The sequence below is a fragment of the Serpula lacrymans genome (assembly GCF_000218685.1).
Source record: "Serpula lacrymans var. lacrymans S7.9 unplaced genomic scaffold SERLAscaffold_17, whole genome shotgun sequence".
Taxonomy (NCBI): domain Eukaryota; kingdom Fungi; phylum Basidiomycota; class Agaricomycetes; order Boletales; family Serpulaceae; genus Serpula; species Serpula lacrymans.
In genome coordinates, this window is record NW_006763306.1 from 444,907 (window position 1) to 468,873 (window position 23,967).

General features: G+C 46.2%; 7 protein-coding genes across 7 annotated transcripts; 5 read left to right on the forward strand and 2 right to left on the reverse strand.

Annotated features, from left to right (window-relative positions):
• Window positions 1–1,708: 1,708 nt before the first annotated feature.
• On the forward strand, window positions 1,709–2,238 carry SERLADRAFT_411776 (uncharacterized protein; the record flags this gene model as incomplete). Its single annotated transcript, XM_007323934.1, has 2 exons — window positions 1,709–2,164; window positions 2,215–2,238. The coding sequence occupies 2 exons, from the start codon at window positions 1,709–1,711 to the stop codon at window positions 2,236–2,238; spliced, it is 480 nt and encodes a 159-aa protein (XP_007323996.1).
• A 7,911-nt stretch (window positions 2,239–10,149) lies between these two features.
• SERLADRAFT_453756 (uncharacterized protein) lies at window positions 10,150–12,632 on the reverse strand (the record flags this gene model as incomplete). Its single annotated transcript, XM_007323935.1, has 14 exons — window positions 10,150–10,242; window positions 10,302–10,343; window positions 10,402–10,618; window positions 10,668–10,975; window positions 11,037–11,136; window positions 11,195–11,271; window positions 11,325–11,436; window positions 11,486–11,571; window positions 11,624–11,771; window positions 11,830–12,216; window positions 12,269–12,292; window positions 12,343–12,372; window positions 12,443–12,530; window positions 12,580–12,632. The coding sequence occupies 14 exons, from the start codon at window positions 12,630–12,632 to the stop codon at window positions 10,229–10,231; spliced, it is 1,686 nt and encodes a 561-aa protein (XP_007323997.1).
• An 835-nt stretch (window positions 12,633–13,467) lies between these two features.
• Window positions 13,468–15,502, forward strand: SERLADRAFT_443324 (uncharacterized protein; the record flags this gene model as incomplete). Its single annotated transcript, XM_007323936.1, has 3 exons — window positions 13,468–13,501; window positions 13,570–13,729; window positions 14,407–15,502. 3 exons carry the CDS (start codon window positions 13,468–13,470, stop codon window positions 15,500–15,502), a joined length of 1,290 nt encoding a protein of 429 aa, XP_007323998.1.
• A 132-nt stretch (window positions 15,503–15,634) lies between these two features.
• Window positions 15,635–16,280, forward strand: SERLADRAFT_443325 (uncharacterized protein; the record flags this gene model as incomplete). Its single annotated transcript, XM_007323937.1, has 3 exons — window positions 15,635–15,949; window positions 16,014–16,037; window positions 16,113–16,280. 3 exons carry the CDS (start codon window positions 15,635–15,637, stop codon window positions 16,278–16,280), a joined length of 507 nt encoding a protein of 168 aa, XP_007323999.1.
• A 132-nt stretch (window positions 16,281–16,412) lies between these two features.
• Window positions 16,413–18,005, forward strand: SERLADRAFT_418537 (uncharacterized protein; the record flags this gene model as incomplete). The annotated part of the gene is made up of 3 exons (XM_007323938.1): window positions 16,413–16,745; window positions 16,839–17,863; window positions 17,944–18,005. The coding sequence occupies 2 exons, from the start codon at window positions 16,450–16,452 to the stop codon at window positions 17,851–17,853; spliced, it is 1,311 nt and encodes a 436-aa protein (XP_007324000.1).
• An 871-nt stretch (window positions 18,006–18,876) lies between these two features.
• Window positions 18,877–21,573, forward strand: SERLADRAFT_418538 (uncharacterized protein; the record flags this gene model as incomplete). Its single annotated transcript, XM_007323939.1, has 15 exons — window positions 18,877–19,030; window positions 19,091–19,141; window positions 19,202–19,307; window positions 19,370–19,613; window positions 19,674–19,808; window positions 19,860–19,960; window positions 20,012–20,119; window positions 20,171–20,263; window positions 20,320–20,419; window positions 20,474–20,587; window positions 20,656–20,747; window positions 20,808–20,830; window positions 20,900–20,920; window positions 20,971–21,190; window positions 21,249–21,573. 15 exons carry the CDS (start codon window positions 18,984–18,986, stop codon window positions 21,321–21,323), a joined length of 1,530 nt encoding a protein of 509 aa, XP_007324001.1.
• SERLADRAFT_479683 (uncharacterized protein) lies at window positions 21,494–23,619 on the reverse strand (the record flags this gene model as incomplete). Its single annotated transcript, XM_007323940.1, has 10 exons — window positions 21,494–21,717; window positions 21,771–22,083; window positions 22,151–22,314; window positions 22,377–22,460; window positions 22,515–22,571; window positions 22,628–22,897; window positions 22,951–22,990; window positions 23,040–23,065; window positions 23,120–23,139; window positions 23,194–23,619. 10 exons carry the CDS (start codon window positions 23,355–23,357, stop codon window positions 21,710–21,712), a joined length of 1,146 nt encoding a protein of 381 aa, XP_007324002.1.
• Window positions 23,620–23,967: the final 348 nt, after the last annotated feature.

The following is a 23,967-nucleotide window of genomic DNA, read 5'->3' on the forward strand; positions in this document are numbered from 1 at the left end:
AATCTTATCCTGTACTACCTACGCAGGATTTGTCAGCATACATTCCTTCCTTCATGTTCTTTCTCATTCTTTTTGCACAGCTATACTGTGCATAGCCTACTTTTCTTTTACTATATAAACCCCTGTATTTTACCTTGTAAAAAAAACAACAAGAACTCAATTCCAGACTTCTTCTCTACCTTCAAGTTCACTACTCTGCTACTTGTGATCCAGTGTGGTCACAACACTTCCCACTGCTACCACTGTTAATTGCTGTCATCGTCACTTCCCACTTTTGAAGTCATTGTTACCCCTTTCGATTAGAGTCCTTCTGAGCACTACAGTCTGTGTGTCAGGAGCCTGCTATCACTGGGAACCTCGTCATGTTGTCATTCTCAAACCTACCTTGTGCTACAATTAGCAAGGTAGTGCTCGTCTATACTCATCACAAAGCCCCTATCCTTCTATAAATTCAACTATCCCTCCTCCTCAAAACCCACACTCATACACCTCTGGGTTTTACTTTGAAGGATCTTTATACGTACCACCCCACGAACAACCAGACCACTACACTGTTCTAGGAGGCAAAGCCCATAAACAAGTTCCGTGGAATCTGGGAGGATTGTGTGTTAGTTTGTTTTGTGTGTGGTTTTTCTAACTGCAGTTCTCATCATCGACAGCAGATGTATCGTGTGCTGTGGTCATGGTTCCAAGGTTGCCGTTTCAAATAAGAATTATTTCCTGCGTAGCTTTTGCGCACCAGGGCTCATAACCTAATAAAACTATGTGAAACTCAGCCGCTGCCCAAGAGGCTATAGAAACAACTGAGGTATTTCTATACTAAACCCCCTACTACTTATAGCCGGAGGTGCTACTCGCTATAGTATATTGACTCCTAGGAGAACAATGGTGACTCTATGGAGTGGTGGCTATGCTCCATGGAGAACAATGGCTGCTTTGGCAGAGACCGGGTTTATCCGGTTTTATCAGTACCGTCCTGATATACTAAGATAATGGTAGGTATTTCCTGCCAGCAACATGTCAGGATTATAGTGTATTTTAAACTCCACCTGGTATTATCACCGCCCTCACATTTTCCTGATGCAGCTGCTGCTTCACATGTATACTTTACATAGACCTTAATCCCCCCTCAAACAGGGGCAGACCATCATGGGCACCATGCAGATCAAGCGAGGATGTTTATCATCTTCGTTATTGGAATACCAAAAGACTGCTTGTAAGGATGATTGTCAGAAGTAGAATACTTCTTTGTCTGTCAGTTCGCAATGTGCGTTGTCCACTGTGTTGTGTGCGGGATCATGTTCACTGCGAAAAAACCCAAATTATGCAACATGGGAATTTCCCGAACATCCGCAGATTCCCGCTGCGTTTCAACCAGATGTTCACCAGATATCAACTGGCTTGAATGAATACCGAATGCACAAATTGTGCCGCCAGCGTTCACTGGATTCTACTTGGATTTACACCACAATACCCTTCGTTGTAATCTGGAGTTACCAATATCGAGGTATTATCATTTCGCTATCCTTGAGTATTACATAATATAAACTGACACTGATCCCTCAATATAGATTAATATCCTCCTGCTTCTCTGAGTCGCACTTTGATAGACAGCAAAGAAAATGTTGCTGTATAGTTTACATGACCTCCTACATAGCATAAAACTAATGCCACCATCTCTTTATGCCCCCCCAAAAAAACACTCCAGATGTCCTCTCACACAACACTCCAAGCTCCATCAGCCGAACGAGCACCTAACACAAATATTGTGTTACTCAAAGCGGCTGTAAGAGACATTGAAGAGATGAAGATTACTCACCTTGCATTCAAGGATCTAACAGACAAACGTGTCAAGATTCTGAATGCCAAAAACCTCCTCTTGAAGCAGGACAATCTGCAGATGAAAGCTGACATTGAAAGCCTGAAAAAACAGGTTGACTTCTTGAACAAAAACATGGGTGTAGAATGTGTGGAGTACGACAATAATGGAGAGGACCAGGCAGCCGAACAAGTCAATAACAATGATGCAAGCACAACACAGTCACTTACCAACACCAATATTTCCCTTTCCAACATTGATCCGTCAAGTGTTGATTTGGAGACCCTGTCACCGGAACAAAAAGAGAATATAAGCCTTGAAGTGGCCGACTCAAAAATTGTCAAGGTGAGTAAATATATTATGCAAACACTACAATAAAAAAAATTAACCTATAGCTATCAACAGGATGCTATAAATGAAGTGTTCATGAGAAAAATGGGTGTAGATAAACCGGAAGCAAAACACTTACCCAATTTCCCCTCCTCTATCAGCCAAAGTATGTGGCCTGTTGATCAAGCTACAAATCAGCCGTTCCTTCGGTTCAAATGGAAAATGCCAGCAGATGAAGCCACGAACAGTAGCAATTTAGTTGCAATACAATCTTGGGTAGTCAACAACGCACCTGCAGAATTTCCCACCATATCCAGGATGCTTCGACTCTTACTTCCCAAGGACCTCAAACAACGAATCCACCTACATTTCCAATACATGTCACGCCAGTTTTGTCTCAATACACAGAAGGTCCAAGCACGTGAGAAAGAGTCTGAGGCAGCTCAATTAATTGATGATGATGACGATGAAATTGCCATCAGTGTACCTGTATCTAATGTTACGATAACACAATTTCCGGACATCTCCTTTCCTTTTTATTCTCCGCTTTAACTTTATACTTTAAGTACCACGCGGCATTTCCCTTTCTCGCGCTGCGTTGCCTTTCTTTTACTTTTAGACTTAACTCTCTCACGCAGTGGAGCTGGCCATACGGGCTAGACCCTATGACATCATCAGCCACTGCCTTCATCAACTGTATAGTACACATGTACAAACAACCTGTAGTAGTATATATACCCCAATAGATCCAGGAGACTCCTCAGCGAGTCCTCCTGTTGTATACCAACAAACTCTCTGCAGCTTAAGGGGTAACCACTCCCTCAACATCTTCTTTATAGTGTGTTCTTGTGTGCGCCAGAGTAACTAACTCTTGGTTGTTACATTAGGACTCGCTCTTTCTACTCTCTCGCACGTTTGTGCAAAAAGTCCCACTGGGCACCCGGACTCCAGGGTGAAGGAGATTGGTTAGCGGTTAGGAATATCCCGTATAGCAAATAGGTGCGCTCCTAGCGACGGCCTCGTAGTGCTTTGGGAGAAGAACCCAAAACCTGTGATACGCGGCCCCCAGCGTTAAGGGGAGTACTTAGCTCAGCAGCTGGTGTGGAACCACTGTTGATTAGAATAAAAATACATAACTTCTTTTTCGAATACCTCTGACCAGGCCGGGCACTTGCCTCCGCCAGTCTGGAGAAGGGTTGACAGCTTAACAAGCGGACCACCCCCTGACAACCGTTCGGACCAGGGTTTATTACGTTTACATTTTATATACATTTTCAAATACTATAGTGTGGGTAGTCGGAGATTGAGATCCGATACTCAGCTGGGAAGAGGTTGATCCGCAGATAGCAAGCGGGGACCCCCAGTTACCTATTTTTACGTTACCCAAAGAGAACAAGTCGACATGTCGTCGCAACCCCAAGATATGAATGCGCTACTGCACGCAATGCGTGTGCAGATAGCTGAATTAACCTCGCAGCTCGCCGAGATACAGGCCAACCCCCCTGTAGCAACCCCCTCGGTAGAGAAAAGGTTTAATAAGAAAGTCGAAGTCGTCGCTGACCCTGGCGCCTTCGAAGGAGACAGAGCGCGATTTGCCGAATGGTGGATCAAGCTCCAGATTTGGGTCAAGGCAAACTGGGACGCTTTCGCCGACGATTTTGAGGTAGCCACTGCGGTGCTATCTCGCCTAAAAGGACCTGTGGCGGGTCGATACGCCCAAGTAAGACTCCAGGAATGCTACACCGCGGGTGTGTGGCCCACCTGGGACGATCTCAAAACAGAGATAGAAAAATATTTCAAACCGCAAGCTGAGCGTGACTGGGCGCGTCAGCAAATCCGTTCCTTCAAACAAGGAAACATGAGGACGGATGATTTTGTAACCCGGTTCCTGGCCCTCTCAATCCAAGGGGGTCTTGGCAATGAACACGCAGTGGAACTGCTAGAACGCAATGTGAACCCTCGCATTGCAGAACAGATCTATCTGCAGGATACACGAAGTGACAACTTGGCCCTGGCGGCTGAGGAAGTACGACGAGTCGGTAGAGCCATAGAGCTCTACACCATGCACCAAGGTGGCGGGTCCACCAAACAAAACAACACACCCCAGAGGCGCCCTGGGTCATCAAACCAACATCATAATCACTCTCACGGGTTCAAGCTGTTCGGGCTGCAGCCAGGACAGGGTGCTCCTATGGATATCGGCGCGGTCCAAGGCGGACAAATGCGCAGATTCAAGGGCAACTGTTACAACTGCGGCCAAGAGGGACACATGTCCCGAGACTGTAGAAACGGGGCGCAGGCTGCCCAACAAAAAAATAAAGGGCGCCAGGTGCGCCAACTAGAAAACGAAAAACCGGACGATCGGCTCAACTCTTTGGCCGGTCGTTCTTACGACGAAATCCGGGCCTTCTTCTATGACCAACAGGTCAACGAAATGAAGGCTCAGGGAAAAGAATTCGGGGCTTAGGTCACTTGGGTACCTTAGCTCCTGGCAAAAATGAAGTAAACCACAACAAAGTGGCCCCTGCTCCGGGGTGTTGCACGAGCAATAACGGAATGACGGGGATGGCTCCCCAATTTGTAAATAAGTTTTTAAACTTGTTATCAGAAGTATGTACTTGTATAAAGAAATGTAACTGTAATATTTATGATACTACCGCTGCACCAGCGTCTCCCTTGGAGCGTGGCCCCGGCGAGACAAACACTAGGGTGCTTGATTCTGGTAAAACAAAAATAGAAAAACATGTGTCATTCAAGATCTCTTCTTCTTCTTCTTCTTCTTCTCCTTCTTCTTCTTCGGAGCCACCCTTTCCCGAAATCCCAAGGCGTGTGTTGATGCGCACGTATTTATTCCAAAAGGAGATCCGTTTAGACGTTGGCGTGGAAAACCTTGCCAGGGGCAAAGTACACTCAACGAGCGCACTGCTTGATTCAGGCGCTAACGGGATCTTCATAGATCAGGTCTGGGCAGAGCAAATTGGACTCCCCCTTGTAAAATTAGAAACGTCTATTCCCGTCTATAACGTTGACGGTACGCTTAACGCAGGTGGCTGTATTACACACAAATGTTCTTTTGTGGTCGAATACCAAGGACACAGAAAACGAGTCACTGCCGAGGCTACCCAACTAGGGAAGATTAATTTAATCTTAGGCTGGACCTGGCTATTTAAACACAATCCTGAGATCAACTGGCAGACAGGGGTTGTCACATTGTCACGTTGTCCCCAGGAATGTGTAAACTTGGGTAAACCAAATCATGTCCGTCACAATGAGCGTCTCGAAAAGTTAAACGCTAGTCACGTTTACGAGCTCAGATCTTTAGAAAAGATCGACGATGACGATGATGAGGTAAAACCTGAGGAAGAGATTAAGAGGCTGGTACCTCCCGAGTACCACGACTTCTGGAAAGTCTTTTCGAAACACAAATCAGAGCGCTTCCCAGAGGCTAAGCCTTGGGACCATGCTATAGATTTGAAAGACACCTTCAAACCAAGGAAGGGACACATGATACCGCTCTCTGCTCCCGAAAGAGACGAGGTATCTAGTTTCATAGACGAACAACTTAGGAAGGGTTACATCAGACCTTCCAAAAGTCCTATGACGTCCCCGGTGTTCTTCATTCCTAAAAAGGATGGTAAAAAGCGAATGATTATGGACTATCGTTACGTAAATGAGCACACGGTTAAAAATGCGTATCCTCTGCCTTTGATTAGTCAGCTAGTGGACAAATTGGCTGGCGCCAAAATCCTGACAAAGATGGATCTCAGATGGGGGTACAACAATGTACGAATCAAAGAGGAAGATGCTTGGAAGGCCGCATTCACGTGCCACCGAGGATCTTTCGAACCCCTTGTTATGTTCTTTGGGTTGACCAATTCACCGGCGACCTTCCAGAGCATGATGAACGAGATCTTTGCGGATATGGAAAACTGTGTCGTCATTTACATTGATGATTTATTAATATTTACAAAGTCGGACGATGAGGCTGAGCATGACAGGATCGTGCAAGAAGTCCTTCGACGCTTACAGGAACGGGACCTATTTTTTAAACCCGAAAAATGTAATTTTAAAGTGAAGGAAGTAGACTTCCTCGGTATGATCATAGGCCAGAACGGAATCAGGATGAACCCTGAGAAAGTTCAAGCTATTTTGGAATGGCCAGAACCTACTCGCGTCAAAGGAGTTAGGGCCTTCCTAGGCTTAGGTAATTTCTACCGAAGGTTTATTGAAGACTTCGCAAAAATCACGAGACTGTTGAACGATCTCACCAAAAAGGACCTTGTTTGGCATTGGGGCGCCAAAGAACAGGAAGCTTTTGATAAGCTTAAACAGGCATTTACAACAGCGCCCATATTGGCATTCCCTGAATTAGACAAAGAGTTCCGGCTAGAAACCGACTCTTCTGACTTCGCCACTGGGGCTGTTCTATCAATCAAAAGCCCTGATGATCTTTGGAGGCCTTGTGCCTATTTATCGCATAGTTTGTCGCCTACAGAGTGCAACTATCAAATATACGACAAAGAGATGCTGGCTATCATTAGAGCTTTAGAGCACTGGCGGCACTACTTAGAAGGTGCTAGGCACCAATTCGAAATTTGGACCGATCATAAGAACCTAGAGTACTTCATGACGGCCCGAGACCTGAACCGGAGACAAGCCCGCTACGCGGTGTACTTGTCAAGGTTCAATTATAAATTAATTCATAAGCCAGGAAGCTCAATGGGGAAAGCGGATGCTTTATCTAGAAGAGAGGATCATGCCAACGGCATTGAAGATGACAACAAAGGTGTCACCCTGATAGATCAATCAAGGGTTGCCAATGTTAGAATCGGGCAAGATTCCGCTCTCCTGGAAGTCTTCAGGAAAGACATCTCCCCAGAGGAAAAGGCGCGCCTTTGACGGCAATGAAAACTATTTATGGAAAGACGAGCTCTTTCATTTCAAAAACAAAATCTATGTGCCTGAGTCCGCAAGGATCAAGGCAATAGACAGACATCATGACACTCCAGTGGCTGGGCACCCTGGATGGCAACGAACGATGGAGTTGATCTCCAGAAACTACATGTGGCCGGGCATGGTCAAAGACGTACAGGAATACGTAAAATCCTGTCTGAGATGCGCCATGGCCAAGAATTCCCATCAACCGCCGGCGGGTAAACTCATGCCGAACCCGATACCAGCTGGCCCCTGGCAGGATATATCGGTGGACTTCACGACGGATCTGCCCGAGTCAAACGGGTACAATTCAGTAATGGTGGTAGTAGACCGCTTCTCCAAAGAAGTGGTATTCATACCCACCAACAAAACCATCACCGCCACCGGTACGGCAGACCTATTTAAGGATTTCGTATGGTCCATCCATGGGTTACCAGAAACGGTAATCTCCGATAGAGGACCGCAATTCGCTAGCGAGTTTACGAAAGAATTGTGCCGGATGCTGGGCATCAAACCTAAATTATCCACGGCGTTCCATCCGCAAACTGATGGACAAACGGAGAGACTCAACCAGGAGTTGAAACAGTATCTCCGGATATTTATTAACGACAGACAGACAGATTGGGCCAAGTGGCTAAAAATAGCCCAGTTCTCTTATAATATTAAACAGTCGTCGGCTACAGGAAAGGCACCATTCGAGGTTACTAGATCGTACCTCCCCAGAATGGGTGTAGAACCTGGCAAAAGCAAAAATGAGGCTGCTGGAAACATGGCAAAAGACATGAAGTCTGTCTTGGACGAAATGCGCAAAGCGCTATTTAAAACTGCGGAGCAGATGAAAGACAGGGCAGAGCGTAGACGCTCTAAGGCCCCTGATTACAAGGTCGGCGACCTGGTCTGGTTAGACACCGACCACTTAAAATTAAAAGACCGGCAGTCTAGAAAACTGACCGAAAAGTGGATTGGCCCTTACCGGATTAAGGAAGTCAAACCTAGTGCGGTGGAGCTGGAACTCCCAAAACGAATGAGGGTGGTACCCACGGTTAACATTAGCCGTGTGAAACCCTACAAAGGACCGCTGCTGGGACAGCGCGTAGACCAGCCCGGTCCGGTGGTAGTCACCCAAGAAGGTGAAGAAGAGTTCGAAGTCGAACGAGTGGTAGATGCACGCTTGAAGCGGGGAAAATTAGAGTTCCTGGTCCTATGGAAGGGCTATGGAGACGAGGACAGAATGTGGGAACCAGAATCCCATCTGCAAAACTCCCGCGATGCTGTTCGCAAATTTTATTCTAGGAATCCCTCAGCTCCCAGGAAGCTTAGAGGCATGGATTCAAACCTTTTTAATTCCCTCTTTCAACCTATGCCCGAAAATTTTACCACTACCTCCGGAATTTGGTCTCGCCTGGAAGTCGAGCCTTAGAAGGGGGGTAGTGTTACGATAACACAATTTCCGGACATCTCCTTTCCTTTTTATTCTCCGCTTTAACTTTATACTTTAAGTACCACGCGGCATTTCCCTTTCTCGCGCTGCGTTGCCTTTCTTTTACTTTTAGACTTAACTCTCTCACGCAGTGGAGCTGGCCATACGGGCTAGACCCTATGACATCATCAGCCACTGCCTTCATCAACTGTATAGTACACATGTACAAACAACCTGTAGTAGTATATATACCCCAATAGATCCAGGAGACTCCTCAGCGAGTCCTCCTGTTGTATACCAACAAACTCTCTGCAGCTTAAGGGGTAACCACTCCCTCAACATCTTCTTTATAGTGTGTTCTTGTGTGCGCCAGAGTAACTAACTCTTGGTTGTTACATCTAAACACACAGAAATTCCCGTGCACAATCAGTGAGTTTGAATTGATAAGAATCAATTATAAGCTTACCTGTGCTAGAAATGTGACCAACGCAAACGCAAATGGCCTCTATCGGCATACACTGACCCGAAATATGATGCAGCTGACAAAACCGGATAAACCCGGTCTCTGCCAAAGCAGCCATTGTTCTCCATGGAGCATAGCCACCACTCCATGGAGTAACCATTGTCCTCCTAGGAGTCATTATACTGTAGCGAGTAGCACCTCCGACTATAAGTAGTAGGGGGTTTAGTATAGGAATACCTCAGTCGTTTCTATAGCCTCTCGGGCAGCGGCTAAGGTATGTTACATTACATTTATTAGAGATCACCTTAAACTAACATCTATTGTAGTTTCACTTAGTTTTATTAGCAGCATTCATCATCAACGCTATGTCTGACAATGAGGATGACCCTGATTATAGGCCAACATCAAATGAACCTAAGACATTCAGGACAAGTTGAGTGGATATTTCAGATTGTTTGAATTTGTCTTGAGTAAGGGAAGTCATTTTTGAGTTGGTGGTGTAATATGAAGAATAATAATTTAGTTTATTGTCGAGACCAACATAGTTATTCTATTTACAAGTTAACTAAAATACTAAAATAATCAATCATGTTGATGCGAACTCAAAGGACTCTAGAAAACGACCAAGTCCTTCTTGAGTATCTAGTTGAAATGTGCAGGAAACCTACAGATTTTGTGTAGATTTCCAGAACCGAACATCCAGAGCAAGATTCGATTGAAATGTGCCGGAAATGACCGAGTTTTCGGGACATTCTCATGGTTCATAATCTCAGGTTTTTCGCAGTGGTTACAGTGGATCAAGGATCAGATCCGTCAGTGTTGGTGCCATCGACTCCCTAGCACTCATCCTCCTCTCTCGAAACAGCAACAGGGGCTGTGAAAGCCTGCGCGTAGACCTGCCCGGACCGGTTGTTGTTGTCACCCAGGAAGGTGGTAACTTGATAACAACTCATATTTTTCGCAGTTCACCCATACATTATTGACATTGACAGTACTGATTAGCCTAGAAATTTTATATGCACTTGATCTTTATTGTAACGGTATGCTGCTTCAGTCTGGTCCGCGTTGTTTTGCAACAGGAGACGGTCTAATTTTGGTGTCTCAAATGGCAGTCAGTGACTGTACGAATTTAGTAGTTTTTGCTGGTCAAGGCTACCTATAAGAAAAGTGTTTACATGGAATCAAAGCGTAGTAAACAATACATCCATCATTACAATAAATCATCTCTCGAGTCGAACAGACTTATCCCAGTATGTAAGCTTTAAGTTACTGGCACTAAGTAGGGAATGTGTCATTTGACAAACACAGCAGCGAAAAATAAAAACACAACACACCTGGGGGGAAATCCACTTCTTCGTCACTAAGATACCATGCCCCTGTAAAAAGCGTCATAAATGCAATGTAATGATAACAAAACTACCGCCAAATACTCACTGTCGCCCACCATATGTTTCTCGTTGTAGGTATACCCGTTTCCGAGCCAGTGGAAGCGATTCTTGACATCACCGAGATATTCATAGTTGTAGTCTTCCCAGCGAGGACGTTCGAATGCTCGTGCAGCATGCAAAGATGATCCTGGCCAGAGACCAACTACGCGACCCTCCACCTTTCCAACTTTGTACCATGAGCGACACTTAGCACTGTAGACGGTCTACAAATATCTCAGTCTCACCGCAACGTCCATGAGTTAAACAACTTACCTTCGGGAAGTAGTGCTCAAGGTACTGATCAAAATCAGCGACAGCCTCCTTCTTTACCTCGATACTCTTCAGCCTTTCGCGCTGCATCTTCAAAACGGCAGCAGCAGCATATTCGATTGCACGCTCAATGATTATGAGCAATGAGCCGGCCCCAATGATTGAATTTGGCCCAAGACTATTAAACCAGTTCGGAAAACCATCGGTGCAGAGGGAGAGATATGTTTCTGGGTGTGGTTTGTATCGGTCTTGTAACGTTCTTCCGCCTCTCCCGATGACAGGGAAAGGATATTGGAAATCAGTGTCGTAGCCTGCCAGGTATACAGCACCAAGTTTAGGAACCTTCGGGGAACAATGCGACTAGAAGCTCACCAGTAGCACAGATAAGGATGTCAAGGTCATAATGTTGACCATCGGGAGTTTCCAAGCCAGTCGGAGTGACCCGTTTGATGTCCTTGGGAACAAAGTCCACCTACATAAAGTCAATTGAAATCAGTCATATGCACGCTTATCATAAGAAAAGAACCAACATTATCTTCAGTGAGCGCCTCGAGGTATCCGGGACCAGGAGTCAACCTCCTACACGTCACCGGGAAATCGGGTGTGACTATTTTTAAACTGGATAATTGAATCTTAAAAGGGATAATCATGAACTCGTACTGTGGTCAGCGATCCACGGTTTTTTCTCAAGACGCTTGAGCATATCCTCCCTGAAAGCTTTGCGAGCCTGAGCCTCCTTCTCACTGCCTTGTATCGTGGAAGAATGGTTTGACTGCTGATTGTGAGAAGAGAAATCACCACACGTAAGAGAAAAAACGCACGTTTAGCTCTTCTTCCAATTCACGCCTGAACTCCTTGTAAAATATGGGATCCTTGAATGCTTGCCTGTCCTCGTCGCTAAAACTATCTGTAGCGATAAATGAGTCACATATAGTGCAGAACAGGTTACGAAGACTCACAATTTGCAGCCTCCGGATCGCGCTTCATCATTTCAGAAAGTTTCTCTGTTAAGAATGGTGTCGCAAGCCACGTCTTGCCACGAACAAAGTTATAGAGATGGCCGACATATGGCTGAAGAGCAGGAACCATCTGTATGGCTGAGGAACCCTAAATTTGCAGTCATAATGTGCTCTTAGAAGCTGAGCCAGAACACTTTTTGCCTTACCACGCCAATGACCCCAACCTTTTTATCTTTCCAGTCCTTCGCACCCTCCCTCCAGTCGTCAGTGTCCCATCCGGCAGAATGCATCAATTTCCCCTTGAAGTCGTGTAGACCCTCGATATTTGGCCAGGACCACCTGCTTATTCCACCAGCACAACACAACACAAAGTCTGCAACATCTTCTATCTCTTCCATGCGTGGGTGCTCGGCAGTGGAATCCACTGCTGGACGACGGAATTTAAGATACCACTTCCCTTCCTTTTCGTCATATCGTGCGTGTATTAGTTCGTGCTGAAGTTTGATGTAACGCATGAGCTGGTACTTGTCCGTGATGCGCTGTACGTGAGCGCGGATTTCTGGACCTGGAGCATAGAAAGAAGACCATTCTGTCTAAAATATGATTCAATAACCCTGTTATATATCTCGAGATAGAGGTACCAACATTCGCTTCGAAGGTGAGTTGGTACTTCAAATTTAATGTCAGACCTCATTACATATAAACAAGCAAATATTTACACAATGCGATGGTGCATCACACGACAGTCCCTACAGACACACAGCGCAATGAACGTCGATCTATCAGTAGAGGTCAATTTGATCGGGGGAAAGTATTCACCGGATACCTATTGGAATACCAGGTTCCACCAACACCAGCATTCTTCTCGTAAATCGTAAGGTCTATGTTCTTAATGCGCTGAGGAAACCTACCAACCGAATAAGTATTTTCTCGAACAAGCATTCCTGGATACGAACCTGATTCCAGCAGTGATGCCGCTGTAACCAGCACCTATGACAATGACTTTCATAGGTCTTTCTTCATCTATCGCGAAGTCGCCTAAATTATACGGTACAGTCTTGTCCACCGAATCTGCCCCATTCTGCTGTTCCTCTGTCCCATTCACAACGCCATTTTTGCCGTTCACGCCACCAGACGCGGCTTTCGTCGACTTGAGCGTTGAGAAGACGCTGCTGAAACTACGACTGAGTGAAGGTGCCATCTGGTATACAAGAGTGTCCAATCGTTACCTTCCACAAGAAAGAGTTATATAGTCATTCCTGGTAGAACTATTTGGCGTTTCAAGAAGGAAAAACCCACGTATTGACTGATTTAGGGAGACATATGAATTGGGTTACGGTATGGAACATCACGATTCTGCTCATGGGTAAAGCCGTGAGTAAGAGTTGTATGCATGAAGACAAAGTTCCTATTCGTCCTTGGAAGAAAATGCGGCCTTGTGTGGTCGCTGCGGTGTTCGGTTCGAGCGTGACCCATGGGTGTATCTTTATGACGTACAATGAAAGAAAGTCCTAAACAAGCTGTTGACGAGATCCACAAATTTTCATGTTGTAGAATGGGGCTCACTGGTATCCGGAAATATCTCCCTCTTCACTCAATGTCTCTAATTACTCATGTGGTGAGCATTGTGCCGGCTTCCTAAAAATCGACCAATCTAGAATGCAAATATTTCCCCTTTTAATTTGGAAATTTTGAGACTCATATGTACATGTGGAAATGGAAATTTGGGACTTACGCCTGCTCAGCAGGTTTGTTGGGAAGGGAAAACAACCTTTAGTTTGACGGATAGACTCAAAAAGTTATGTTATACGTAAAACTTACAGTGTTCATTAACTCATGTTATCATGTCGAGAAGAGCTCCCATGCTCGCTCTCAGTAGTGAAGTACTTCCCCTTCAAGTTCGTCAAATCCGAACCGCTCCGCACGCACCACGCCTGGTCGTACAGCTTCGTTCTCCACCCGATTACCGGAGAAGATAACAGAAAATTCGTTTCTGGATATTCGCAGCAGACTTGACCCCGCCACCTCCGATATCGATAGAAAAGAGAAGCGGGAGGCATCCTCAACGGAGATAGCGACAACGGTACCAAAAATAATACCTCGAAGGTGGCGATAATGAGGGAACTTTTTTCAAAAAGCAGAATGCGTATGACTGATATCTTCTTAGTTTGTGATCGCCGATGAAGCGACTTGAACCAGTCTCACAAATGCCATATAGCAACAGATGACAAAGGAATCAGGTCTAGGTCCAGCAAGAGGTCCAGGGTAAAATATTGAAGGCTTGACCATCTATGAGTTCGCATTGATTGATGAGAATTATGGACCTATCTCAGTGTTCTTCTTGCAAGATTCCAGTTAAGCTTCCTGGTCTTCCGAGTATGAAGAGCAAGTTAAAGAGGCTCTTTTAAGTTGGTTAGATTGGTTTTGACAGGCACGTGCAACAGAAAAGTCACGTGCACGACGCGCTCAAAATCTTGGAGAAATCTTGTCACGAACGCTTACAGAACCTTCTCACTCAACTTTAGCAGTGTGAGTCAATTTACGTTCCATATATCGTCTATCATAACAACTTAACACTCTGGCCCTTCGTGCACCCAGGACAACGTACAAGGAACAAGAGAACTTGCAAAAATCTGCTTCAATTCACCTACTTCAAGGTAAAGGCCTTGTCATTTTTAGATCTACTCTTCTTCAATTCCGTATTGAGGCTTGATGTTCAAGTATTCAGGGCATATATTTGCTCCAGGTTCTATATTACTCTGATCACCCTTGCCACCTCGTAGTGGAACGGACGACGATAGCTCGTATGCAACCATTATACCAGCGATAGTGACTTTGGAAAACAAAGAAAGAGATCTCCTTCGTCAGTTAGTACAAGTTCAGGATTCTTTGAAAGCGACACGTTATCTGCTGCGGGAGTTGAAAAGTAGTGAGGTTGCGAGAATATCGTACGTTTCTCGCATCCCCGTGGAACTGTTGGCCTCCATCTTCAAGTATGGGGTCACGTTTTCGTTGAAAGGCAGGAGGTTCGAGCTTTTGGTCTCTCATGTATGCCATAGATGGAGGCACCTCGTCATCAACACGCCATCCCTTTGGACTGTGCTGCGCATATACCCACACTGTTCATCTAATTTGGTGACATTGTACTGCAAACGATCCCAAAATCTCCCTTTGGACATACTTTATGAAGCTACGGATTTTAAAGACCCTGGTGAAGAAAGCAAGGCCCTCAGCTCACAAGTCGCAGACTGCAATCGAACGACACCCCTGATTATTGCTTGCATTCATCGTTGGAAGAAATTGCATATTTCTACGTTCGAATACCTCGGGTATCACGTCTTTTCCAGCTTCGCTGACTTGTATGCGCCACTCTCGGAAGACTTGTCTCTATCCTTGGTCGATGATGAGTATGCCTTTAAACCGATAGATGGTCCCACTGGACCAAAGCTATTTCTGTTAGCGGGGGACATCCCTAGCCTAGCTTCGCTCAAGCTCCACTCTTTAAAGGGAAACCTCTCGGTCATTCCAACAGAAAGCCATATCTTAACTTCATTAACGCTGTCACACACCACTAACGAGGAACTTGTCATCATGAAGTACAAGGACTTTCGTTCCTTACTTTCTGCTTTACCCGGACTTCTCAATTTAGAGATAACTGGCTGCCCCGTCTTTCGACCACCTAAAGCATCCCTTAGCTCCTATGGGCGACCACTCAGTGAGAACCCTAACTGTATCCTGATGCCAAGCTTGCGGTCACTCGTCTTCAGAGATGCCCCCCCAGGAATCATGGTAGATCCGTTGGTCGACCTTATTATAGCCCCAAATCTAGAACACTTAGGTCTTCTATTCGAGGATGGCAAAAATACTTTGACTTGCTAGCATGCAACGCTGAATCCAGACCTTGCCTTCCCTTGCTAAAATCACTGACACTTACTGGTGGACATCAATCTTGGGAATTTGCACACAGCGTCGCACTCAGTTTCCCCACGATTGAACATCTCACTTTTGGCAATGGATGTTCGGCGTACATTTCTACGGACTTTAGAGAAGAATGTTCCCGCACAAATCGGTTTCGACCCAACTTTTGGTATTGAATGCTCCCTTTGGCCTGAACTTCGCAAGATTGAGTTTCACGAGCCTTGCCTTGACTGGCTTGTCCTCTCCGAGTTCTTGAGAAAACGAAAGGCCAATAATCAACCTCTGGAGACCCTGCGTTTGTGCCATACTTGGGAGGAAGACATGTTAGACGTTTTTCCGATGTTGGTGGCATCGCTGGAGAGGTACGTTAAAGTCGAATTAATTGTCATAAGGGACGAGGAGGATCTGGTAAAATAATCTTCAACGTGGAGACTGTGAGTATTACTTATCAATTATCTCTACAGATTTGAAGGAGCCCCCAACGAACTTGCCCTTTGTAAAGTCATCTTGCCCTTGTTGCTATCATCATAGATCCCAGTATTTTCTTGCACGTTTCACTTTGTACGAATAGCGGCTGAATGAAGATACCTCTTTACCGATACTTTCCAACATACCGGATGCCCCTAGCCCACACGTCCCGGGAAACTTTGATTCCAAAACCAAGGAACTGTACAACCCGTCTACTGAACACCCTTATTGCACTGGTGAAACGTATGGGACTCAGTACCAGTCACATTAGGATTTAAAAAGCACAAGTGGTTTTGTATCAAACGAGATGAAGATGGCTAAGCGGTGCCGCGGACATTTATTGCCACATGACGCAGCCGCGTCTGACTCCGATAAAACATTTTCCCACAGTAAGGCTTTCTACAATCATTTGAGTTTCTGCAATTTCTCCACCAACGACGATGTCCTCGCAGCTTTCAGCGACGAGCAAGGTCTCGTTTACGATTCGCCGTCCGACGCCTGTCTCTCGGGCCACATCCTCTGGCGCCGACTCAGACTCTGGCTCGTTTAAAGTCCCTTCTCTTCCTCGTCATCTCACCACAGATTCTGGTACCGGCAGTCCCCTCGCCCGCGATGGCGGCGCATCTCCAAAGCGCACCTACAGCGAGCACAGGTACGAAGACGACTCTAGCGATGAGGAGGATGATAGGATTCAAGACGAGCTCGTGACCGGATTCGACGAGTTTGGTGTACAGCGGTGTGTTCCATTCTCTTCTGCTCCTTTTTCTTCAGGTCCTCAGCTTACAAAAGCCTCCTGTCGCTGTAATTCCATTCCTATTTTGAATTATAGCCTATATGAAAGGAAGAAGAAACAAGAAGGTCCGCTTGTTATCGCACCTTTGCAGAACAAGGATTGGCGCGAGTTGGCACGAAAAAGAAAGAGTGCGAAGCAATATGTCCCTGCGTCTGCTGCTGCACAAACCGGAAAGGATGGCAGTGTAGGTGGGCTCGGTACGAGAGATACGATTAACTCGGGACCAGTGAAAGCCGGGCTGCAGGTGAAGAGGGTCAAATTGGAGACAGAAGTTGGCAGTAATGGCAGCGCAATAAAAATGGAAGAGGTAGAGACCGTGGTTCACGAACAGGAAAGTGTAAAAATGGAGGTGGAGGAAACAGAAGACCAAAGGGCCCTTCGCGCTCTCCTTTCGCAAACAGACGGTCAACCCATAGATGAAAATACTGTCGACATCATAGAGACACCCCTCTCTGAAACAGACGCATATAAGCAAGACGTGTCTGAACTTCCAGAGAGTGCATCGCTAGACGCCTATACGCGGATACCTGTATCACAATTCGGGGCCGCGATGCTTAGAGGGATGGGTTGGAAAGAGGGGACGCCCGCTTCGAGGACTATGGCGAATGGGAAGAAGGCAATGGTAGAGCCATGGCTGCCTACTGCAAGGCCTGCTCTACTTGGTCTCGGAGCGAAGGAAAGAGAAGTGTTGGATGATGGATCGGCTTCGAAAGGAGGGAAGGGGAAGAAAAGGCCCGAAAAGCGATATGTACCCGTGATAAAGCGAGAGAAGGATGGAGAAAGTAGAGCACTGTCGCCATCGCCGCGTGCCGGGTCGAAGTCGGGTTCGGCAACAGGCTCTGGCAAAGTGTCTCGACGGAGCTCGAGATCACCTTCAAGAAGGAGAGAGACGGATCGACACCGTGATAGAGACAGAGATCGTCGCGAAGATTACCGCGAAGACGACCGCGACAGGAGAAGGGAGCGTGATTATTCTACAGATGGTAAAAGGGACTCTAGTCGGCGAAGGAGTGACAAGTCTGACGAAAGGCGGGATAGAGAGCGGCGGTAATATTAATGTGGTACGCAGTTTCTTGGTGTCAAAGTGTACATGGTGTCGGTCTGATGTACTGGATCATCCATTTGATTTGATACGGGTCAGACACTTGGTGTACTGTATCTTAATAGTGATGTAACAAGAATATCAATCACTATTAGTAGCGCATGTATGCGTAAGGGAATAAGTCTAGATCATTTTATTGTGCCTCTGGTATATCAATCTGGTGAGTGTTGTCGACTTTCACACATGCCTGGTCCGGTCACAGGATGCCTGAACTTTCAGCTGTTGTAAAGGAGACACTCCTTATTGACGGATACCACGATGTTTGGCTTACCATCTGACTTTCCCCCCTTTTTCTTGAGGGCGGGGGATGTAGCAATTGCATTATCATCATTGCAGTCCTCGAGAAAATGTCATTGCAGCCTTTGGCATATATCCGATATTATTGACCTCGCTAGAAGTTCGCTGTTGGTCACACCAAGTCAGATCTTACTATGTTCAAGTCGTGATAACTTTTCATAGCGATGATATTCCTGTCTCGATAAAATTTCGTCATCAACCGTCAAATTATTCGACTACAAAGAAGAGGAGATACGTTCACCATCCGCCTACTCAGCTCCTTCCCCAAGGGAATGGTTAGATTCGGCGAGTTCATACATGGGAGGAACGTAAAGATATATCAGATAACAGTTTATATATAGGTCACCTTTCTCCCATTGGAGTTAAGATACACTTCGTGAAGCGCTTAGGCCCGATATGACACTCACAGAAGCTCTGGAAAACACCAGTTCCATTTCACCCCACTGGAGGCAGTCGGCCTCCATAACTTTATACCGTGTGTGAGAGCCAAGCGTGCCTATGCCGAGTGTCGGGCTAACTGCAGAGCTATCACCTGTTCTTGTCTATATTCGCATTATCGCGGGCGCCCGTGATAGCTCAGTCAGCCTACCTTTGGAGTTTCTCCATCTTCTTGAAGGACATGACGCCAGTGTGTTCACAGTTATATAGCGCGCCAAATGCAAACCTTGCGGTTTTGACTTCCTCCTTTTCCGTCCCGTCTGGTCCGCTGAACATAACTGTCTACACCTCATTTTTGACAGAAAGGGATAGCTGAAGTATAATTACATCGTGACCCGTACACAATGGCTTCTATCGATATCCAGCGCCCCCCTGCATATCCGACTTTCAAGTAAGCAGGCTTCACTGTTATTTTCATGCGCTGGATTCTGATGCCACCGTATTTCCATAGCTTTGATCCGTCAGTTGCGCCTCCGACAAGTAAATGGGTCCCTCCCCGTTGGTGTGTAGAATTCTTCCAGTGCGAGTAGTTAAGAAATGACACCACTCCCTCTGCTTCTAGGATGGTGGAGCATGACAGTGCTCCCCAGACTCCCAAATATGCTAATGTCAATGGTTTGGGTGAGCCATGGGACCCCCGTCGACCGGTGTTCAAGGGTGTCGATCTGGTACTTATCTCCTGACATTCAGTGCTCGACTTTTACTTACTCAGATTTTTTTGGCGTAACAGACCAAGCCTGACCCACGTATCAGAGTACCTAGCGTTGAGATGAAGGCTGCCAACGGTAGCGACGACAGCGTGGTTGCCTTCGTTGATGTCAATATCATCGACTCGACAGGGAAGGAGCCATATCATGGAGATGTCCTCGTCAAGGGCAAGCGCATCATCAGCGTCGGCGATAAGCTCTCTCCTGAGACCTTGAAAGGAGCAAGAGTCTTCCAAGGTAAAGGTCGTACACTCATGAGTGGTCTCTGTAAGCAAATCTCAATAGTTCATATTTACTAGACTATTGAACATGCCTTTCGTTCTTCAGGCGACGCTCATTCTCATATGAGCTTCAATAACTCGGAGACTATGGACGGTCTGACAAACTTGGATATCGAGGAACATACACTGTTTACCGCTCGCAGTGCACATATTTTCCTTGACTGTGGTTACACTATGTGTCGTAGGTGCTCATCTTTTCACATTTCTGTCAGCCGTTTATTGTGTTTTGTAGTGGGCGCTGCATCGGTAAAACAACGACTTGATATGGTCGTCCGAGATGCCATTAATCAAGGACAGATCCCTGGTCCGAGATACCTCGCTAATGGCCAAGAGGTAAGTATTTCATTGTGTCTGTTAATATTTCTATGCTCACGTTCCTTTCAGATGGCTCCTCCTGATGGTGCTTTGATCCCTGGTATCACAAAGTTCGTGAATGATGCCGACGATATCGTAAAAGCCGTGAAGGTGATGGCAGGGGAAGGTGTGGATGCGGTGAGTTTCTCAGAATGAGTCTTCCTATAAGATTTTGAATGTATACTATAGGTTAAATTTTCGATGAGTGGAGACGAAATTCTCGATGACCTCAGGGCTGAGGATACTACTTTCCCGGACGACATGGTCGCAGCTGGTTCTGAGGTCCGTCTCGCATCAAACGTTGTATGTTTTGTCACTAACTTCGGGACCTTTGGCAGGCTGCCCATGCATGTGGAATACGTGTTTGCTCACATGCTCGCTCCGATGAATCTGTCGTCCAGTGCTTGCAATATGGCGTAGATATCATTTATCATGCGTGTACGTCCGTTGTATGACACCTATTAGATGCTCATCGAGTTAAATCACCTGTAGCCTTCGTTTCGGACTCTACCATGCTCGCTCTCGAAGCTCAGAAAGATCGTGTCTATGTAGCTCCAACTCTGAACTTCCCTTATGCAACAGTGCATGAGGCTCAGGCCAAAGGATGTACGCACACCATGTTTATGCAGACTATTTGTGTAGGTGCTAACTGTAGTGGCCGCAACTTTTTTCAGTCCCCGTCACAAACTCTCAGCAGACTGCGTACACCAGAGAGCTTGATATCGCGATTGCTACTATGAGGGAGATGAAGAAAAGAGGTATCAAGGTGAGATTGTAAGATGCATCTTATTTCAGTATCCCTCTGACATTTTATGACGTCTTTCAGATCATGCCTGGAGGCGACTATGGGTAAGGTCCAACACCTTCGTCTAAAGGAACTTCAGTCCTGACTGAATAATGTTTTTATTCTTACTTCAGTTTCGCCTGGACTCCTCACGGGTAAATATTATATTTGCTTCACCATTGACCATTCTGACGCGAGTCAACAGCACATATCGCGATCTCGAACATTTCGTCAAGCTGCTCGGTTACACTCCGATGGAAGCCATTCTGTCTGCAACAGCCCTCGGTGGAGAAATCATGCTCCACCCGAACGAGCTAGGTAAAGTCCAGCCTGGGTATTACGCCGACCTCTTGCTAGTCAACGGAAACCCACTCGAGGATATTTCTTTGTTGTCCAAACGCGAGAATCTCGATGTTATCATGATCGTAAGTGTGCTCTTCGCTGAGTGACCCGCGAACTTATTGGAGGATGGATGTTTCCCAGAATGGCAAAGTTCATAAAGAGACGATCGGTGATCACCCTCTCCAGTATGAGCTCGAGAAGAGCCTCGCTAAGTAGGAGGGGGAAATGGAGCAAAACTGAGTGACAAGGCATACAAGACCTGAATTTCGTATTCTGAATCACGAATTGAAGTCGAGTCCTTTGACTTATGCGTATGTCGCAAAAATGAAGTGGACTGTAACTTACCTCGTATGTATTTCCGTGCTTGAACTTTACTACATGTAAAGCATTATGCAGGCCCTACTATTTATGCTCCTAGTACTTCAGTGTATCATTACTTGCCTTCCAATGACTTGCGTAAAATCGTGTACAATGAAAGACGACGTCAGAAATGAATCCCTTCTAGACAACAGATAGCAATGCGAGGTACATTTGTCCACTTGAGACCACTAGCATCTACACACACACATTAATTATTCGTCATTGTTTCTACCAAAAGTCGTTTAGTGTCCTACAGAATTGATGAGTATCATAATAGACTCAGATGAGGTGAAAATGTATTACCGTTAGCTGCGAATCCCAAGCGCTGCTGGCCGACATCCCAAACACTGTAGTAGTGCTTCAACAAGCTACCACCAATGATGTTAGTACCGCTCAACGAATTGATGAGGGTCTGGCAGGTCGAGTTGTCACTGTCGAAAGGACCGACGTTGAGCTCGCTGCTGGGGATAGTCAGGTTGAATGCATTGCCGGATTGGGAAGTGAAGGTGAAGTCGATGACGGCAGGCAAGGAGGAGATCTTGCTGCAGGGGATCCCGTATGCACCGGGCTCGGCAGAGAAGGGCTGGATGTCAGGCGAGATGAGAGCGTTTGCGTCCTAATGAAAAGAGCGTATAATATCGTCAGTATTTCCCTTCTCTGACGAACCATTGTAATTTGCTCACATCGGCGAGGCTGGGGTCGAGCACAATGTTGCTGGTGCCGCTGTCGAAGATGAACACCTGGTTTGAGTTGAGGTTGGATGAAGTTTGTCCATTGACGGCGATGGAGCTCGCAGAAGCCTCCCAGTTGCCACCAGACGACGCGAGGTCAGTGTACGTGAGGGAACCTGCGAGCGAAGGAAAATTATAAGCTATGAGATGATTCCATAAAAAAAAAAGGAAAACAAACCAGAGTATTTTGAGGTATCAATGCCACCAAGGGTCAGTTCAGCACCTCCAACGCTCTGAGCAGTCAGGTACATCCCGAACAAAGCTGTATATGGCTATTTAACCTGTGATGAGAGCTTTCAGGGTGAAATAAGCTTACAAGGTAGGCCCTGGTTAACGAGGCCCTGGAAGAGACCCTGTGCCTCAGGAGATAAACCTATACGTAGGACAATTTTACTAAGGGTTCGCATGTCTATCTGAAAGAAAACGTACCCTGGATACCACTGAATGGGTCAAGGTTGAACTTGGGCGTTTGGTCCACGATGGTGTAGAGGTCTACGTTTTCCACCGTGTACCCACCAACAGATACAGTATCTGTACCGGTTTCTACTGTAAGGACGTAATCGTTGTTTACGACGGGATCTACGCCTACGCCGGTTCCGAATGCAAGAGTGGTTTGCTGACCACCGTCGACGTAGGTCGAACTCTTCGAAGGGTCATATTTTAGTTTCTGGTTGCTGCATGCGCTACCACATTGGACGCCTGAAGTAGGGTCAGTTGGAAATGCAGTGGTTTGAGATGATGACGTGACGTACTGGCAACCTCCAGCGTAAAACTTCCGGTATCGAAAACGACCTGAAGACCGAATTATAATCAAGTGGTGCAAGGCGAAGAAGGTACGTACTGTCAGCTCCTGGGGAGGAGTGCCGACTGCACACGAACTATGAGCACGTGCGATTCGATATGGCTATAATAACTACGTACCGGTGATGTTACCGTACCACCTGAACAATTATATGAGCTTTTCCATAGTAGATCACAAATATTTAAGGACGTACTGGAGATCCGTGTTGAGGAAGAAATCATCCAGAGGGACATTGGTCGGCTGGAGCGACCTGCGCTTTAGCGGTGCCGTTGGTTTACGAGCAGAAAGCTTGATAACATCTGCAGCACCAGCAGCTGTGAGAGATGCAAGTAGTCCGAGAGAGATAGCAGCCCGCATGGTGGTGAAGAGAGGGATGAAGCAGCAGCAATGGGTGAGATTCAAATCATTTATAGTAGCCAAGTGAAACCACGGTAAATCAGAGCACCATGGAAGTGAGCTTCGGAGTCACGCGGCGCATCGAAGAATAGGAGATTGGACCATACGGACACGACAAACTAGCGCCGGAAGCAGTGCAACGGTGAGCAAACCGGATCACATGCTTGAAGCACTAGAATACACCTTGCGATATAGCACTCCAGTATGGTGATATGGCATCATCATGTCCTGCAGTGAGCAAAACAAACAGCGAGAAAGCTGGCCATGATATCTACGAAGTGGTTGTCCGGTTCAACAGGATAATACTACCAGTTAGTTTATCGCCATGCCGTCTTGATAACAAGAAACGAAGTACTGTGGTCGAATAGGATTATATTTGCCGCCTGTCAGCGAATCAGAGTAATAATACGCTAGGCAGCAACGCGTACGTATGCCTGGCTCCACTGCCATAGTTCTGACAATGCTAGTGTAGTTGTATAAGTAAAAACGTGATGTTACCCTTGCCTTATGGTGGGCGCTCATTGGGTAATATTGATAAGGCAGTATGCAAACCCTAACCCCAGACAATTCT